The sequence below is a fragment of the Phaenicophaeus curvirostris genome, chromosome Z, assembly GCF_032191515.1.
Source record: "Phaenicophaeus curvirostris isolate KB17595 chromosome Z, BPBGC_Pcur_1.0, whole genome shotgun sequence".
In the NCBI taxonomy this organism is placed as follows: Eukaryota; Metazoa; Chordata; class Aves; order Cuculiformes; family Cuculidae; genus Phaenicophaeus; species Phaenicophaeus curvirostris.
The window spans coordinates 73,303,528-73,323,757 of NC_091431.1; the positions used below are offsets into that span (position 1 = coordinate 73,303,528).

At 43.9% G+C, this 20,230-nt stretch overlaps 1 protein-coding gene across 1 annotated transcript in view; it reads left to right on the top strand.

Annotated features, from left to right (window-relative positions):
• KATNAL2 (katanin catalytic subunit A1 like 2) overlaps positions 1–19,317 on the top strand; it is a 43,034-nt gene extending 23,717 nt beyond the window's left edge. The window contains exons 9-16 of the mRNA XM_069881003.1: positions 3,251–3,349; positions 3,863–3,926; positions 5,158–5,276; positions 7,632–7,723; positions 10,037–10,147; positions 16,952–17,114; positions 18,455–18,557; positions 19,079–19,317. Of these exons, the coding sequence (XP_069737104.1) occupies positions 3,251–3,349; positions 3,863–3,926; positions 5,158–5,276; positions 7,632–7,723; positions 10,037–10,147; positions 16,952–17,114; positions 18,455–18,557; positions 19,079–19,218 (891 nt within the window). The 3' untranslated portion in view covers positions 19,219–19,317. The remainder of the gene's footprint in view (positions 1–3,250; positions 3,350–3,862; positions 3,927–5,157; positions 5,277–7,631; positions 7,724–10,036; positions 10,148–16,951; positions 17,115–18,454; positions 18,558–19,078) is intronic.
• Positions 19,318–20,230: the final 913 nt, after the last annotated feature.

Sequence of the window (20,230 nt, forward strand, 5' to 3'; positions counted from 1 at the left end):
TAAACACCACATCTACATGCCTTTTAAATCCTTCCAGGTATGGTGACTCCACCACCTCCCTGGGCAGTCTCTTCCAATGCTTCGCCACTCTTTCAGTGAAGAAATATTTCCTAATATCCAATCTAAACCTCTGCTGGTGCAACTTGAGACCATTTCCTCTCGTCCTCACACTTACTACTTGGTTGAAGAGCCGAGCACCCACCTCACCACAATCTCTTTTCAGTTAGTTGTAGAGAGCAATGATTTCTCTCTTTAGCCTCCTCTTCTCCAAGCTAAACAATCCCACTTTCCTCAGCCATTCATCATAAAAATTGTGCTCCAGACCCATCACCAGCCTCGTTGCTTCTCTAGGTGTGCGCTCCAGCAGCTCAATATCTTTCTTGTATTGAGGGGCCCACAACTGCCTGCATGAACTAGACACATAGAATAGAATCATAGAATCCTAAAATCACCATGTTGGAAAAGACCTCTGACATCATCAAGTCCAGCCATACCTATTCCATGTTCTCCAGCTGGAGACTAGTCACAAGTGGTGTCCCCAGGGCCCAGTGCTGGGTCCAGCCCTGTTCAGTGTCTTTATCAATGACCTGGATGAAGGTATCGAGTGCACCCTTAGCAACTTTGCAGACAATACTAAGCTGAGTGGAAGCGTGGATCTGCTGGAGGGTAGGGAGGCTCCAAAGGGATCTGAACAGGCTGGACCGCTGGGCTGAGAGCAATGGCAGGAGGTTTAACAAGGCCAAATGCCGGGTCCTGCACTTGGGGCACAACAACCCTGAGCAGCTCCAGACTAGGAGAAGTCTGGCTGGAAACTGCCTGGAGGAGAGGGACCTGGGAGTGTTGGTTGACAGCGACTGACCATGATCCAGCAGTGGCCCAGGTGGCCAAGAAGGCCAATGGCATCTTGGCTTGGATCAGAAACGGTGTGACCAGCAGGTCCAGGGAGGTTCTTCTCCCTCTGGACTCGGCACTGGTGAGACCGCTCCTCGAATCCTGGGGTCAGTTCTGGGCCCCTCACCACAAGAAGGATGTTGAGGCTCTGGAGCGAGTCCAGAGAAGAGCAACAAATCTGGTGAAGGGGCTGGAGAACAGGCCTTATGAGGAACGGCTGAGAGAGCTGGGGGTGTTCAGCCTGGAGAAGAGGAGGCTGAGGGGAGACCTCATTGCTCTCTACAACTACCTGAAAGGAGGTTGTAGAGAGGTAGGTGTTGGCCTCTTCTCCCGAGTGACGGGGGACAGGACAAGAGGGAATGGCCTCAAGCTCTGCCAGGGGAGGTTCAGGGTTGACATCAGGAAAAAAATTTTCACAGAAAGGTTCATTGGTCCCTGGCAGAGGCTGCCCAGGGAGGTGGTTGAGTCATAATCCCTGGAGGTGTTTAAAATATGGGTAGATGAGGTACTAAAGATATGGTTTAATGGCAGACTGTTCAATAGAATCATAGAATCACCAGGTTGGAAAACACCTCTTCTTTCATCAAGTCCAACCACTCCTATTTACCACTAAACCATGTCCCTGAGCACCTCATCTACACAGGGAGTTGCAGGCAGTGATAAGGTCTCCCCTCAGCATCCCCTTCTCCAGACTAAACAACCCCAGTTCCCTCAGCTGCTCCTGGTAAGACTTGTTCATCAGGCCCTTCACCAGACTCCCTACCTTTTCTCTCTTGGTGCAGTTGAGAGTCTGCTGCTACCATAGGCAGTAAAAATCTTTTAAGAGTGCCCTTCCCTCAACCCATCACAGGAGCTGCATGGGCATTATCAGTTAACAGTCTGTATCATAAGGCAGATTAGGGATTCTTCCAGGACACTTTGACACCTGGAGGGCATCCCAGTATTCCCATCAGCATTTCATTTCACTCATGGGTGGAGGTGCAGTCCAGCAAACGAGCCCTGGGCTGCTGGGGACTAGTCTGGCTGCAAAGTGGGTAAATACTTTGCATGCATCACGTCCCAAACCCTGCCATGCACTCTTCCAAAAGACTTCACAATGTTGCAGTATTTATAGTGTTGTGACTCCTTCTGGATATAAGCATCAGAAATGGTTGCTCTCACATACTTAAAATCAGCCTAGGAAATCAGTTGACTGATTTTAGTAGCTGTACATGGCCCCTATTCTCAATCTGCAAGTTTTACATTTGCAGTTTAGTAAAACAGATGTCTAAGAAATTTCCAACCTTGAAGCAAGAAACTTCTCATTCATTTCAATTCCTATCTCTTTTTTAATTAATGGTGAACCTTCAAAATAGTGTTGTTCTTGCTGCTACTTTAGTGACAAGCAATAGGGTTGCTTTAGCCTTCATTATGGTATGTTTTTAAAATTGCACTGGGACGTTTCTAGTTGCTATGGTAATCAACACTGTGTAAATCAATAAAAATAAATAGCATGTGGTATCTGTTCCACAACACAAACTAATTTAATTTGGAAACAGTTATGGAAGTCTCTATTTAGTATCATAAATCTGATTCATCTTAATCTGTTGTTAATAGAAAGGGAAAGCATAATATACTTTATATAAATATTTTTTCTAATTGTATTAAATCACATTTCCCCCTTGGATATAAGCACATATTTTTTCTTCAGTCTCTGGGGACTGCCTGTTTTCATTAGAGAGCAGAATTTATCCCAAGTATTTGTACTAAGGATATGGTATTTTCTGCAGAACAATTAGTCTCTGGAACACAAAGCCATGAAGTATTACTAAGGTAAATTGAAAGATTCATAGAAGATTTGGAAAATTTGATAAATTAAATGAAATTAACTTAGTGAGTGCTTCAGGGCTCAGGCTGATTACTGACTAACTTTTGACAGATGCTCTGGGGAAAATTTTCCTCCTGTTACAAAGCTTCTTGTACCTTTTCCCAGAGCACATAAAATCTTATATAGTGTGGAGTAGACAGCAATTTTTCACTGTTACTTATAATGTAAGTAATAGGTGCAGCCATAAAGTTACTGAGCATCAAGTTTAAAACAAACAAAACATTTTTCACATTGCACAGGATTAAACCATGGAACACATTGCTACAGAATAAACACGTTCAGAAAAGCGGTAAGAGAAATTCATTGAAGAATGAGTGTCCAAGACCGTTCAGACTCAAAGGCAGCGGGTTGGAACTGAACGATCTTTTAGGTCCCTTCCAACCCAAACCACTCTATGATTCTATGATTTACTTTGCCAGAGGAAAAGCAAACAAGTTCTTACTTGTGCAGAAGAACTTAAGTTTTGCTAACAGGATGCAATGTGTGTTGCAGGACATTTATCTCCAAAATCCAAATGTGAAATGGGATGATATTATTGGACTGGATGCAGCTAAAAGGCTGGTCAAGGAAGCAGTCGTTTATCCCATAAGGGTAAGGCACTAAGTAGTTTTGAGAAAACCAGTACTAGGCTCGTTAGCATCTTCTTTGTAATCACAGTGATTAGTTTCTGTGCTTTTGTAGGCAGTTTGTATTAGAACTATTCCTGTTCCTGTTTCACCTGACAATGACACACACATTCTCCTTTAGGAAAATGGCCTTCAAATATTAGAATTTTAACTGTTGGATCCTGTTCTTTGGCACCTTTGGCAATGTAAGAGGTGCTGGATTTGGCTTCTATTAATTCAGTGGAACATAACTTATAGAAGAGAACATCAAACCAATTGCATTTGGAGAATTCACTTAAAACACAATGCAAATGATAAATACAGTATTTTTCTCAGATAATTTATATTGCATTGTTTTGGAGGGGTTTTATCCCCTTGTCTTCAAATTGCTTAGGTTTTCTGAATGTATTAGAAGCAGTGGACATAGCAGGTAGAATCCCTTGCATTTTATTATACATGATACATTTTTAGTCCCTGAATAACATTTTGATTTCCTCAGTACCCCCAGCTATTTACAGGCATTCTGTCTCCTTGGAAAGGATTGTTGCTGTATGGACCACCAGGTATGAGAGCTTTATACCATATCCATTTGTTTATCTTTACTTCTAGTTTTGTCCCACGGGTAAATCATTGATGCCAATTAGATCAAATGTGTAAATGAAGGTCATGTTGGGTAATGTGAAATGAAAGGAGACAATGGTGGATGATTACCTGTCTCTCACACACACAAACCTGGTAATTTCCTTTCTCACAACCCTTGACTATTTCTACATGTGAATCTTCCAAAACCCAGTACTTCACCAAGCAGAAGAGTGAGAACTCCTGTTATATCTCTGGTTTTACTCACCCTGAGCCATATAAATCAGTTTGGCTTGACCTAGTCTTACAAAATGTTAATAAATACGCCATGAACTCACCTTCTTAAGGAAAATGTCCATTCTTTCTTCTGCACTGGTGGGAAATGAGGTGGAAACTTTGCCCTCTGCTGTGCTGACTGAGTGTTTTCCATGTCAGCACAGCGTCCCTGCTCCCTCTGCTCCACCCTGACACAAGCATTACCACAGTGAGCGTGGCTGGGAGAGGACAGAGGGCACAGGTACCACCAGAGCCAGGTTGCAAAGGCCATTGCTGTGGTAAACTCCATTTCTTCCTGTGAATATTCAGATGTACTTGACATTGAAGGCATCTTGACCATTTCAGCACTTGGGGAGTGCGTTTGCAGGGCTATATCACCTGAGTTTCTACAGACAACCCTGGAAAGGCCACAAAATGATCAAAATAGAACACCTCTCCTATGAGGACAGGCTGTGAGAGTTGGGATTGTTCAGCTTGGAGAAGACAAGGCTCTGGGAGACCTTTTTGAACCTTTCAGTACCAGCAGGTGGCTTAGAAGAAAGATGGAGACAGACTGTGTAGCGGGGCCAGTAGTGGCAGGACAAGGAGTAACGAGTTTAAACTAAAAGACAGGGGATTCAGACTAGATATTAGGCAGAATCTTTTCACACTGGGCATGGTGAAACACTGGCCCAGGTTGCTCAGAGAGGTTGTGGATGCCCCAATCCTGGGAACATTCCAGATCAGGTTGGATGGGGCTCTGAGCAACCTGATCAAAGATGTCCCTGTTCACTGCAGGGGTGTTTACAGATCCCTTCCAGCCCAAACCATTCTGTGATTCTATGGCCCTTTTTCTATTTTGGTGTTTTTATCTGACTGATAGCAGGGCAAGGGGTATTATTCAAACATTGGAATTATATTTTTTTAGAGAATGTATTTCTTCAACACTGTTGTTTGTAGGTACTGGAAAAACTTTGCTTGCAAAAGCTGTTGCCACAGAATGCAAAACAACCTTTTTCAACATCTCAGCATCCACCATTGTCAGCAAATGGAGGGGCGATTCAGAAAAACTTGTCCGGGTAAGAAATATTGTCTTATTCATCACATTTTATCAAAGATTTAGTTCCCACTTAAAGAAGTGGAAAGTGAGTATCCATCTGATACTCATAATCTTTCCTGTCTTGGACAAAACATGTGACTCTGTTCGTGTCTGTTTCTTAAAACGGGAATAATAACCCTCCTGCAGAAGTCTCACAGTGGATTCCTGATGTGGAATTTTAGTTCTCTAATGTGAGATGAAGCAGATGTCCTGTAGGCAGGAAATGTTTTTGACTCAATAAGAGGCAGGCAAGCAGAGTTCCTAACTAAAATATTGTTTGCTGAGTGACCCCTTCAAAGCGCTTCAGATACAATCCACAATCTCAGCGCTGGTGATGCCACATCTGAAATCCTGTGTTCAGTTTTGAGCCCCTCGCTCCAAGAAGGACATTGAGGGGCTGGAGCATGTCCAGAGAAAGGAACAGAGCTGGGGAAGGGGCTGGAGAACAAGGATTATGAGGAGTGACTGAGGGACCTGGGGCTGTTTAGCCTGGAGAAAAAGAGACTGAGAGGAGACCTTATCATAGTCTACAACTGCATGGAAGGAGATTATAGAGAGGTGGATTTTGGTCTCTTCTCCCAAGTAACAAGTGACAGAATGAGGGGAAATGGCTTCAAGTTGCACCAGGGCAGGTTCAGAGTAGCCATCAAGAAAAATTTCTTCATCAAAAGGGTCATCGGGCACTGGCAGAGGCTCCCCAGGGAGGTAATTGAGTCCCCATCCCTGGAGGTGTTTAAAACGTGAGCAGATGAGGTGCTCAGGGATCTGGTTTAGTTGTAGGCAGGTATGGCTAGACTCAAAGATCTCAGAGGTCTTTTCCAACCAAGAGATTCTATGACTCTGTGATCCTTGCCCTAAGATGCCCATCCTAATCTCTCCATAATGTCCAACATTTTAGTGTGAGATATCCACCAGCTCTTAGCTTTTTTTTACACTCATTTCTCAGGCTACACTTCAGACAGATACAGAGCTCTTGAAAATTAATAGTAGTAACAGATTGCACTCAGCAAATGGCATTACAAGCATTGTTAATCTCTCTTGAAATTTAGGCAGTATCTGCAACATAATTATTCTTCATGTTTCCTGTGTCCTTTAAAATGGCACATTTATCTTCTGACATTCACCTCCCTTGTTATTGATCCTCCTGACATCTGTCTCAGCAGCTTCCTAGAAGTTCCCCTTCTGGCAGGAGAAGGGATGGAACAGTTTGTTTTTGACACCAGGACCCAAAAGGGATTTTGTGAACATGCTGCAGCATTTGCAGCGATATTGAATTTGTGGCATTTCACCCTTGGTTGAGTTTCTGGCAGAACCCAGAAATAAAATCAGATTGCACATTGGGGCAGCTCTAAGGAAAGAATTGTGTGAATTTATGTCTTAAAATGACATGAGACTAGTGCTGGAGCCTTCTTAAATTGTGTGAAGTATATGTGGGTTCTGTGATCAATCAGAGCAATGCTCACTCTTCCCGTTTTCCTTAGATCTCAGCTGTATTGGCGTGGCTTTATTATTAGATTTGTAGTGAAATTGTACACTAGTCGTGGACTGCTTTAGGATCTGAGCAAATAATTTAAACCCTGGGCTTCATATCCAAAGTGTAGGAAATAACCCACATAATTTTAATTTTTAAGTGTTCAGAATCAAAAATGCTGGATTAACATACATTGTAACGATATTTATTTAAATACTTAAAGAACACGTCATTGAGGAAGAACTGATAATATGGTTTTACTCTAATATAAGGCTCTCCATGTTTATAGAAAAATAGATAAAAGATTTTTTGTGTCAGCTTAATATTCCATTTTTAAATCTTTAATTGTTTGAGCCGTTTATCTTTTGTTTTACCAGGAAAAAAAAGAACCATTTGATTCTTATCAAGAGTCAGTCCATTTTCTGTCCCAGTGGTTCAGCTGACTTTTAATTTTTATTTTCTCAAATACTTATTTTAAAAACCTACAAATGGAGCAACAATGAAAGACGGATGTTTAGCCTCTGATAACAACTTAGAGGTTCCCAGAAGTCTCTCATGGATCATTTTCTTCTATCCCATTATTCACAGAGTACTCTGATAGGATTTAGCCAGAAAGATTTACATGAAAACACAGGATTTCAAGCCTGTGTTCTTTATATCTCCTTTAAAAACCTTTCAGAATATGAGAGGATTCAGGGACCCTCAGCCTACCCAGAACTTTTTCCCAGCAGATTTCCCTTTTTGTTTTGGGAACTTGGAGTGTGGCTGCTGGTATTTATCTTCTGTGCCAGTGGCCTTTAATGCCTTTTTGTGTTAATTTTCTTGTAAAGCTTTTCTGCCATGTTTACTCTTCTCTCTAAACAGGTGTTATTTGAGCTTGCCCGGTACCATGCTCCTTCCACAATTTTCTTGGATGAGCTGGAGTCAGTTATGAGTCAGAGAGGCACAGTTTCTGGGTAATTGATATGATCAATTCCTATGGCTTTAGAAGAGTATTTCACCCCCTTTTACTGCATCGTTTCAGTAGCATGTGCATGTTCAGGTGCTGACCGAACTTTAACAGTACAGTCACCTGTTAGAAGAAAATCATAGCCAACCTAAAGCTTGAGGATACGCTGTAAACTTCAACAGGAGCATGACTGAGCCCCAGAGGAGACCACGGAGCTGATCTGTGTGCTGGAGCACCTTCCATACAAGGACAGGCTGAGAGAGTTGGGGTTGTTCAGTCTGGAGAAGAGAAGGCTCCGAGGACACCTTAGAGCATCTTCCAGTGCTGAAAGGGGCTCCAGGAAAGCTGGGGAGGGGCTCTTGATCAGGGACAGCAGGGACAGGATGAGGGGGAATGGTTTTAAGTTGAAGAAAGACAGATTTAGACAAGATCTTAGGAAGAAATGTTTTCCTGTCAGGGTGGGGAGGCCCTGGCCCAGGCTGCCCAGAGCAGGGGTGGCTGCCCCATCCCTGGAGGGGTTCAAGGCCAGGTTGGATGGGGCTCGGAGCCCCTGATCCAGTGGGAGGTGTCCCTGCCCATGGCAGGGGGTGGAACTGGATGGGCTTTAACATCCCTTCCAACCCAAACCAGTCCACGATTCTACAATTTTATTAACATCATAATTACTTTAAGTAATTATGTTACTTTTCACGACTGCTATGTTAATTTTAATGACTTTTTATTAAGTATTTTTTTCTTTTCTTAGTTTGAGGAGCCTCACAGTGCGGTGTTGTCAGAAAGCTTCTTAGCTCCCAACACTTTGTGGAAGCGTTGCGTGGCTGTGGAGATGTAAAGAGCAAAGTGTAGTGGCTGTTTCTTTCACAGTAGATGAGATCAGTAGAGAAACCAGCATGACAGACCTGTTGCTTGAAGATTAGAGATTAGAAGGGTCCAGCAAGGCTGTGAGATGGTGGGAGGTACTAGGGTCTGCAGCCAGTGGTGCCATGCTTTAAAATAAGGGATTTGAATGGGAAAGGAAGGCAGTGAAGGCAAACAACAGACAACTTGTTAGAGGCAAGTCAGGAGCAGCTGATTTGTGACACTTTGGACAGGCTTGGGCGTCCAGGGTAAGATGGAGGTACACAGTGGAATGGCATTTTCATTAATGGGACAAGTTTTGGTGACATAGTCAGGAATTCCAGATGCAAGAATGCGAGGATGTTGGTTTTGTCATCCAGGGTGTATACAGTTTATAGTTAAAAACAGATTGACAAGGTTAGGGATGAGGAAGGAGCAGGAGAAATATTATTATAAACAATAGGAGCCCATTACAGTGGATTTTATGTACTGTAAAATATATGCTCACAAAGGTGGATAAATAGAAGATGCCATATTATAAATACAAAATTTGTGATATTTGTCAGTTAATAGCTATAAATTATGGGCCAAATTTTGCCTTCATGTATATTAATATTTTTAAAGCTGTCATTAACATCACTGGATTATGCTTTAATAAGGATTTTAATAAGGATTTTAACCTAAGAGTATGTAGTTCATTTACATGTTCTTATTAAATATTGACACAGCACTGATGTGTGGATGCCTGTGCAGAAATAAGCCATGAAACCTGAATTTTTCACTGTTTACCATCTAAGGCCCTAGTGTTTTCTCAAGGTTCGACCCAGGAGTTTCGGAGTTTTCAGACCAAGAGTCCAAATTGGTTTCCTGCAAAACTGGGTACCTGGATCAGGGTCAGAATTCTTAGCGCTTTCCTCTTCTCTTTTTGAGGAAGGATCCTTTCTGTGTGATCTCTGCCCCATTTTTAAAATTCAGTTCAATACAGCATGTTTTTCTGTTTCCTTCCAATGGAACAATTTGCAAAATATTGAATTCAGTGGCAGGTTTTTCTTCTTATAGCTGTTTATCATTCATGCAAACAAAAATGCCATTAGTTGCCCTGGTGTTGTAGTTATTTAATGGCAAATATCACATCATAAAAATTCTGTTATATGGATCAATTGATCAAAGCCTTAGCTGTTTTCTGGTAAATGCCAGCGTTGTGTGGAGATTAATATGAAGAAAAAAATAAAAATAAAAATAAATACTTTCTTTGGGTTCGGTAATAGTGAATTCTCTTCACTTTAATGCACCGAGAAGAGTCCATTTAAGTAATCATTAGAGAGCTTGATTTAAATGCTTAGATGTTAGCTAATGGAGCTTAATCATGCTTTGAACTGGGGCAAAACTGTGACAAGGGCTCAGTTGCTGTGAATGACACTGTATAAATAAAGATGATTACTTTAATGCACCGAGCAAATAATATTTCTCTGAATCTTGGTAGTGGTGAACATGAAGGAAGTCGGCGGATGAAAACAGAATTACTGGTGCAGATGGATGGCTTGGCCCGATCTGATGATCTTGTATTTGTTTTAGCAGCTTCCAATCTGCCATGGTAAGAGATCCAGAGAGTACATTTTGAATACATTTTCATGAGCTTCTAAGCACAGATAAAGATTTTATTTAGACTTTTGCAAAAAAAAGCCTTGATATTTGGTTAAAGCATTTAAAGATTAATTTGGAGCTTTTACTTTTAAACTCTACGATTCTTGCTATTTGTGCCACATGAGAATAATCCATAATAAAGTCAACATATGCTGGCGCCACCAGCTGCTAATATTTAAAATGGAGTATTTGACTTTACAGGCAAGTTATTTACTATGTTTAAGCTAAGAAGGGTTTCAGCCTGGAACTGTAAGGTGCTTAAAACATCTAGTGCTTAGAAGGATACTCCATAAATAGGAATGTTGGGATTTTATTGGTATCAAATGTGACTTTTCAAAGTTGAGGGACGAAATTCTTCAGTGTCTTTAGCATAATTTAAAATGGAAGAATCAAACATTTGAGACTGGAACTGGAGGCGCTTCATTGTGTTGGTTCTCAAAATGGGCAGGACATGTACTGAGAACACAACAGAGAGCAGGGAGCGAGGAGGGCAGGTGGTGTTTGTGGTGCAACAACTGTGGGTGCTGGGGGGGTGTCCAAGAGACAGCAGAAATGGCCAACGTGCTCTCCTTGAATAACATCTCTCATGGCCACTGTCAGAGCCAGGATGTTGGTCTAACTCGATCATTGTCCGTACAGCGGCCTTCGAGTACATGAAGAGGGATACAGGAAAGCTGGGGAGAGGGTATTTGTCACAAGTGTGGGGGTAGGATGAAGGGGAATGGTTTTACGCTGAAAGAGGGGAGATTGAGATGAGATCTTAGGGAGAAATGTTCTCCTGTGAGGCGGAGTGTCACTGGCACAGATTTCCCAGAGCAGTGGTGGCTGCCCCATCCCTGGAGGGGTTCAAGGCCAGGTTGGATGGGGCTTGGAGCCCCTGATCCAGTGGGAGGTGTCCCTGCCCATGGCAGGGGATGGAACTGGATGGGCTTTAAGGTCCCTTCCAACCTAAACCGTTCTGTGCTTCTATGATGATTCTTTCCCTCTATGTTTTCTTCCAAAATGCAAAACCTTCCGTTTCCTATACAGCCCAGGACAGATGCTTCTGAGAACAACCAGACAGACACCTTACCTGCCGAAATCCAAGTGCCAAATGGTCGTGTATTCAGAGACTTTCATCTGTCTCTCTGTGGACTGACAAGGGCTTTCAGGCTCTTTAAGTAGGAAAATGGCCGTGTGGACACGTAAAATCTATGTAGAGATTAGAAGTACAAGTTAGGCTGGTTCCTACCATGGCCTGTCAGTGTGAGTACAAAGGCATCACTGGCTTTTATAGCCATCATAGCAGAGTGTGTGTGTATTGCTGGAGGATTTATGCCCTGGACAAACTCATGAATTTGAATCAGTGCAAAATCCATTCCATTTTGTGTTATAGTATCTACACAAAATGACCTGAGCAGGATTTGATTTAATTACATTCCCATTGTGTAAGAAAATGCTGAAAAAGAAATGGCTGCTGGGGATGTGTGAACAGCTAAGTTTGAAAGATAATTAATACACTAATAACCTGTTCATTTTGCAGAATCACAGAATAACAGAATTATTTATGTTGGAAAAGATCTTTAAGATCAAGTCCAACCACAAACCTACAACTGCCAACTCCACCACTAAACCATGTCCCTAAACACCACATCTACACACCTTTTAAATCCTTCCAGGGATGGTGACTCCACCACCTCCCTGGGCAGCCTCTTCCAGTGCTTCACCACTCTTTCAGTGAAGAAATATTTCCTAATATCCAATCTAAACCTCTGCTGGTGCAACTTGAGGCCATTTCCTCTCATCCTGGCACTTGTTACTTGGTTGAAGAGCCCAGCACCCACCTCACCACAACCTCCTTTCAGGTAGTTGTAGGAAGCTATGAGGTCCTCACTCAGCTTCTTTTCTCCAGGCTAAGCAATCCCATATCCCTCAGCTGCTCCTCATAACCTCAGTGCTCCAGACTCTTCACCAGCCTCATTTCCCTCCTCTGGCCGTGCTCCAGCCCATCAATATCTTTCTTGTGCTGAGGGGCCCAAAACTGAACACAGGATTCAAGGTGCAAGATTCTTTATAGTTCATCATTAATACACTATAAATGTTTATGTTACTTTAGCATCATTACCCTTGTAGAAAGAGAGACTCTGAGCAGTGAAATGCACCTTTCTGTGGCCTCTGAAATGATCCTGTGTGTAGCTAAGCTTCACATGTCATGCTGCAGCACAACAGTATTAAAAAGGATCAGGTACATTAAAGGATCCCTGTCTTTCTGCTCTTGCACAATGGTTTGGAAGGAGGAATTGGATATTTGAAACCCAGCAAGGAAGCAGTCAGAGGCAGTAACGAGTCTGAAGGTCACCGCTTGGCTGGTGCTAGACCTAGGGATCTTGGAGATGTATTTAACGTAAGCATGGGGGTGACCTCCCTCTGTATGCTTCCTGCACGTGTCCTGTTAGTGCGTGTCTGCCTGGTGCAGCCAATAAACTCTTCACAGAATGCAGTTCTAGGTGCTTTACACATCTGATTTTTGGATCATTTTGCAATTCTGAAGTGCCAAGTATAGCAAAATTGCTGCTTTGAAGCATCAAAATATCATTAAGGTTGGAAAAGACCTCTAAGATCATCAAGTCCAACCATAATGACACAGCTTTGTTAAGGTAGATCCAAAATTACAAGATCTCTGTTTTGGGGGAGCTACTCCCACAGGAAGCTGTCAATCCATGTCGGGATAAGGGGGAAAACTGAGCCCCAGGGAGAAGCCAGCTTTTGCTTTTGAACAGTTTATACCTAAGACCTTAGAAGTTCCTTTTGGACTCTCTAGACATCATCTATGGGCAGGTTGGATCTTGCCTTCTCTTAATCAAATCCAACCTGTGAGTGTAATGACTGGGTTATCTGGAAGATTATGCTTTGACATGTGGCTGGAAAACTGCCTGGCAGAGAAGGACCTTGAGGTGTTGGTTGACAGAGGCTGAACATGAGCCAGCAGTGGCCCAGGTGGCCAAGAAGGCCAATGGCATCTTGGCTTGGATCAGAAACGGCGTGACCAGCAGGTCCAAGGAAGTGATTGTGTCCCTGAACTCAGTGCTGGTGAGGCTGCACCTTGAATCCTGGGTTTAGTTTTTGCTCCTCACTATGAGAAGGACATTGAGGGGCAGAAGCACATCCAGAGAAGGGAATGGAGCTGGTGAAGGGTCTGGAAAACAAGGGTTATGAGAGGTAGCTGAGGGACCTGGAGTTGTTTAGCCTGGAGAAAAGGAGGCTGAGGGGAGACCTTATCACTGTCTGCAACTCCCTGAAAGGAGGTTGTGGAGAGGTGGATGTTGGTCTCTTCTCCCAAGTGACAGACAATAGGACGAGAGGAAATGGCTTCAAGTTGCAGCAGGTTCAGATTGGACATCAGGGAAGAATTCTTCACTGTGAGGGTTCTCAGGCCCTGGCAGAGCTGCCCAGGGAGGTGGTTGAGTCTCTATCCTTGGAGGGGTGTAAAAGATGGGCAGATGAGACACTCGGGGATTTAGCTTAGTAGTGGACAGGTATAGTTGGACTTGATGATCTCAAAGTCTTTTCCAACCAAGCCATTCTATGATTCTATGCTTCTATATGCTTAGAAAAACGTTTCAGGGGTATGGAGAGCTAGCGAAAGCCATGAGCATCTTAAATGTTTGAGGAGCTTGGGAGTGTCTGCTTCCAGAGCGGTCAGTGGTGTTCGGGTCCCCTTTAAGTTCTCGAGTATATGTTTACAGATACTTTTATGTGTATTAGGTGACATTTCATCCAGCATCGAGATCCAGACTTCAGCTGTGCAGGGTCATTTTATAAAAGTTTCACAACACCTCGTTCTGCAGCCCCAGGTTGTGGCTCCCCAGCACGGCCCTGTGCCCTTGCAAATATTTGGCGTTAAGCTGGATTTCAAGAGATTTGTTTAACTTGGATATTTATCGATCATGAAAAAAAAAAAAAATTAGTGCCAAGCTGCTTTTAGATGAATGAAAAGAAGCCTAAACAAAGCTCTTTACACTGTCCTAAGCTGCACTGCAGCTATCGATCTTCCTCTTCAGCCAGAGCTCACTGCCCAGCGCCAGTCCCTCTAATCATCAGCCAGGCACTTTCTATTGACAAATTACTTGTTGAAATGATTCAATGTAATTAAATAAAATAGGGGGCTCATTAGTGAAGAAATAAAGTGATCTTTAACCATGTAACATTGCCTAATGCATTAGTGCGTTTAATTTGACTATTGCAGGGCCGCTTTCTTCTCCCTCCCTGCCCTCAGGGTGGGTGAAGCATGGAATAACAGAATTTGATTCTGATTGAGTTGGAAGGGACCTGAAAAAGTTGTCCATTCCAACCCCTCTGCAATCAGCAGGGGCACCTTCAACTCGATCAGGGAGCTCACAGCCCTGTCCACCCTGTCTTGGAATCTTTCGCCTGGCCAAGAGGGGTTCAAGGAGATGTGGGCTGTGGAATTCAAGTCAGATCTGGGATTACCCCACAGTGAACCCTTTACATCGCCCTCAGTGGCGCATGGTGGAAGAGACTGAGGAAGGAGAGAGGAGGAAGATGGTATGGGTAAGCCTTAAGAGAAGTAGGAGTAGAAGTAGAATGAGGACAAGCTTTCAGCTTGTGAGGGCTCTGCCCAGGCCATCTGCACAGGAGGGTGGGAGTGGGCAGGACGAGGAGCTCACTCGTTCTTGGTGCCTTTTCCTCCAGAGAACTGCAGTGGTGATGAGACTAGGCAGGGATTAATTATGGCCCGGTGAGCCCTTGTTGCTGTTTCTGGGTTCACCTCTGGAGCAGTTGAGGCTTCTTAGTTTCTGCCTAAAAGACCCTGATTACCTTTCTTCTTCTGGGAATTAAATTGTCTTGTTTATCTTCATGCTGAGAGAGCTGGGCGTGTTTAGCCTGGAGAAGAGGAGGCTGAGGGGAGACCTCATTGCTCTCTACAACTACCTGAAAGGAGGTTGTGGAGAGGAGGGTGCTGGCCTCTTCTTCCAAGTGACAGGGGACAGGACGAGAGGGAATGGCCTCAAGCTCCGCCAGGGGAGGTTTAGGCTGGACATTAGGAAAAAATTTTTCACAGAAAGGGTCATTGGGCACTGGCAGAAGCTGCCCAGGGAGGGGGTTGAGTCACCTTCCCTGGAGGGGTTTAAGGCACGGGTGGACGAGGTGCTGAGGGACATGGTTTAGTGTTTGATAGGAATGGTTGGATTCGATGATCCAGTAGGTCTTTTCCAACCTGGTGATTCTGTGATTCTATGATTCTATGATTCTTGTGCTGTCAGCCTGGGGGAGCTCTGAAGAGTCAACCTCTTTTCTAGGTCCTGTACAGCTTTGGGTATCTTTTCATGAGCATTTCTTGATACTTTTACTGGCTGTTATTTCAGACAATATTTTGGTCAGCTCAGTGTTTATTGTTCTATTCTGGTTGATATCACTTAACCTTGAATTTGATCACTAAAAAAACCCAAACGATTTAGCAAACAATCTAAACACTTAAGATAGCAAAAATGTTATGTCTTTACTTTCCCCTTTAGCCAAAAGGCAGGGTCACTCTAACCTTTCTCGATAAACAGAGCAACCTCCCTGTACCAGGGGACTTATTTACAGAACATGTCGAGGGAGCTTATGAAACTGTGATCTCGGGCAACACCTCGAGACTACTCTGAGGCAGAGGGAGTGATGGGAAACATCAGCATTTAGATGATTTGTAGGGTATCTGAAGAGTCTCTGGCTGTCTCTGTCCTTTGCCTGCAACGACAGTTTAGAGTTTCTGCATAGGCACCTTTACAGCCCTGAGAATCATAGAAGCACAGAATCAGAATGGTTTGGGTTGGAAGGGACCTTAAAGCCCATCCAGTTCCAACCCCCCTGACATGGCCAGGGACACCTCCCACTGGATCAGGTTGGTCCAAGGCCCATCTTCCAAGGATGGGGCAGCCACCACTTCCCTGGGCAACCTGTGCCAGGGCCTCCCCACCCTCATTGCAAAGAATTTCTTCCTAATGTCTAATCTAGATCTCCCCAAAGCCATTCCCCCCTCATCCTATCACTCCATGCTCTTGTAAAAAGTCCCTCCCCAGCATTCCTGGAGCCCCTTCAGGTACTGGAAGGCAGCTATAAAGTCTCCCTGGAGTCCCTCTCCCTCTTCATTTCTTTTTTTTTTAACTTTCTTTTCTCTTCTTTGCTTAGGCAGAACACCTTTCTCAGTGTTGATGTTGACAGCCTTATGGGTCCTGGCTCACTGATACATTTACCTAGTCTGTCCATCCTTCACACAATGCTTTTTGTAAGGATATTTTCCTTTGTGGCCCTGTTATTGATAATTTGTATTGCAGGATCAGTCTCAGATCAGTGTCTTGCTCTGCCATAAACACGGCCCTCGCATCCAAGACCTCCAGTCTGTGTTTTATACCTATCAAGCATCCCTTTCCAAGCAGCAATTAATTAGTCTTGACGGTGCCCCAGACAGACAGTTTGCAGTATCTTCCTAGTAGCAAAGGCAAACAGGGAGAGGCTGTTACCAACGAGAGATGCTGCAGATGAGCACCAGGGAGGATAATGACAACTTCTGATCATTACTGTTCCACCCCATTGTCACCAACCAGCATATCACTTATGTACTGAACAGGAATACACTGGATAATTAATTATTTTTTTCCAAAATGAGATTGACACAGCTACAGGAGAGGCTGAAAAATGTTAGTTCCTGCAGCATGGAGGCTGCACCTCCACGAGACGCACTGAGATGATTCCTCTCCTCCTTTGCTCACAGGGAGTTGGATTCTGCCATGCTGCGGCGGCTGGAGAAGAGGATTTTGGTTGACCTCCCAAGTAAAGAGGCTCGACAGGTGATGATCCAGCACTGGCTGCCCCCTGTGAGCAACAGCGGAGGAGTGGAGCTGAGAATGGATCTGGACTACAGCTTGCTGGGCCAGGTGAGACTGCACTATGCTTGAGGTCGTTCAGGGTGGGAAACATCAGCATCACCCACCGCAATGGCCTCGTGCTGTGGGAGAAGAGGTCCACAGGGTTGGGGTGGCATCTCCGTGTACAGCGATTGCATCACACAATGCGGGGTGAAAGGCCTCGGCTCAGTTTGAGGCTCCAGAAAAAAGGAGGGACGTTCACAGGCATGTGCCTGGCTGTGGAAATCACTGGTGTCACACAGCTCTGCTGGCAAAATGCTGTGTTCTGATCCTCTCTGCTGGGCCAACTTTTCAGCCTTAAATACAGGGAGACTCCCAGCAACAGTTTATTTTATCGTTCTCCTCACCAGGCTGGGAGCACTTCCAATTCATCGGGGTAATGAACAGCTAATTGTGTGGGGAGGGTTTGTCACAGCTTCACTGCTGCAGGAGGGAAGAGCATTTAGACAGTGCAGGGATTCACTAGATAATAGGCTTTCTTCTTTTACCCCTTTGTCACTCCCTAAATCCTTGAAAATATCTTACCCAGTTGGCCCTTTGTACGTCTGTTCACAGACACAATACTGCCCAGGTTTTGTTTCATCAGGAAACAAAATGAGGAAAATGATAAGGGAGTTATTTTATTGACGGGGAAGCTGGGAGCAGATACGGAAAGATGAGTTATATTTGACCTATGGAAAATAGCCCTTTAGAAAGAAAATGCTGAGCTATTTTCCTTGCTCCTACAAGGTACTGTGGGCATTCAAGACAAGAACAAGCCACACAGTCTTGAGGGGATGGTACATACATAGAAATATGTATGGATGTATGTGTATCTATTATCATAGAATCATAGAATTGCTTGGTTAGGAAAACTGTACCTGCCCACAGCTAAACCAGATCCCTGAGTCTGCCCCTCTTTTAAATACCCTCAGGGGACTCCGCCACCTCCACCACCTCCCTGGGCAGCCTCTGCCAGTGCCTGAGAATCCTTTTCAAGAAGGATATTTTCCTAATATCCAACCTAGACCTCCCCTGATGCAGCTTGAGGCCATTTCCTCTTGTTACTTGGCAGAAGAGATCAACACCCACCTCACCACAACCTCCTTTCAGGCAGTTGTAGACACTGGTGAAGTCTCTCCTCAGCCTCCTTTTCTCCAGGCTGAATAATCCCAGCTCCCTCAGCCGCCTCTCATAAGGCTTGTTCTCTAAGATTTAAGATATTACAGTCACAGATATAAATCTGTTTCAGACAGGAATAGACTTTACAAATATTTTATATAAAAATACATGAAATACACATGCTTATAAATGCCATTTCTGATTTGTAAGCCTATCAGCTCTAACATGCCATCCCAATCCCATCACAGGAAACAGAGGGGTACTCTGGCTCAGACATAAAGCTTGTGTGCAAGGAAGCAGCCATGAGACCAGTGAGGAAAATCTTCGATGCTCTTGAAAATCATGAGCCAGGTAACACAGCCCCAAGGAGCAAATCTGCTTCGGGCAATGCTCATCTGCTTCTGTGCCTCTAGGAATTATAATGTGAACCCCAGCAGGTGGAGCTCTGTTCTCTGCTTAGAAAAGTTTTAAACTCCACATTTCTAAAATGTCTACTGAATGTTTCTGAAAATTAGAATCACAGAATGGTTTGGATTGGAATGTACCTCAAGGCCCATTCAGTTCCACCTCCCGCTGGATCAAGGTGTTCAAAGCCTCATCTTCCAGGGATGGGGCAGCCACGACTTCCTTGGGCAACCTGTGCCAGGGCCTCCCCACCCTCACTGTAAAGACTTTCTTCCTAATATCTAATCTAAACCTTCCCCCTTCCAATTCAAAACCATTTATCTAAAGCTGTATCTGTGCTCTGTGCACAAACACAAATTTAACACTATTTTAATTCGGTTGTTTTCGTATGCTAATGTTACATTGGGCAGAGACATAAAATGTTTTTCGTAGTAATAAAAGCATTTAATTAATCCTTTTCTCTTCAGGTAACAGTAACTTACCCGTGATCCGATTAGACACCATCACGACAGCAGATTTCCTGGATGTGATCACGCACACCAAGCCATCAGCAAAGAACCTGAGCCAGAAGTACACAGCCTGGCAGAGAGAATTCGAGTCGGTCTGAAAAGAAAAACCCCCAAAGACTGAAAACTTCCAAGACTTTTGCTATTCAACACGGCATCGCCTTGTCTCCGAAGGATCTAGTGGTGATGGGGAAGGCAATGCTGTTTTTCCAGGAAAGGGAATGCAGTGCAAAATACCCACTTCCAAACTATAAGGGGTTGGTGATGGTTATTTTTTATTAGCTGTTTTCAGTGACCATTCAGAACACGTACTTCATGGAATTAATGTAATGGCAGTTGCTGTGTAACGAAGACTCCAGCCTTAATTTTATGTATAAAGACTTAACAGACTGATTTGCTTCTTGGTCTTTATTCACTGCAGTTGTTTGCAGATTTGAGGTAGAAGAACCGGAGCAGAAAGCTTGTTGGGAACAGTGAGACGATCAGTTTAAGTCTCCCTTCCCAACATTCACCAGAGCATCATGGTCAGCGCAGCTTTAGCCGCAGAGATCTGCACCCTTTTTAATGAAACCAAAGAAAATTTCAGGACCTTAGCAGCGCTTTGGAGATTTGATTCATTTGCCACCGGTTCCAGTGGAGGGCAAAGCCTTAATGTGCCAAATGTGTTACTTTCCAGTTGGCCTGGGGCATTTCTAAGGCAAGGAATGAGAGGAGCTTTGTAGAAACCCAGCAGATTTTGGCAAATCTAACTAGAAACTGGATTGGTGATTCACAGGCAGCTGTAAAATGCAAACAGCCAGTCTTTGCGGCGTGGTGGTAAATACAAGCCAAGCTGGAGACTTTTCCAGCTATGAATGTGGCCAGGTAAGCAGCCAGGACTGCCATGGGCCCTGCAATCTTGTTCTTAAAATTCTATAAATTCTACAAATTGTGTAATAATATAGAGAAATTCTAATAATCCACGATTCCAGGCTCCTGTGTTGGGCATGGGTGCAGCTGCTTTTCCAAGTACCATGGCAGGGGTGGAACTGGATGGGCTTTAAGGTCCCTTCCAATCCAAACCATTCTGTGATTCTATGAACTACAGGTTACAGTTCACGAGGGCACACAGAC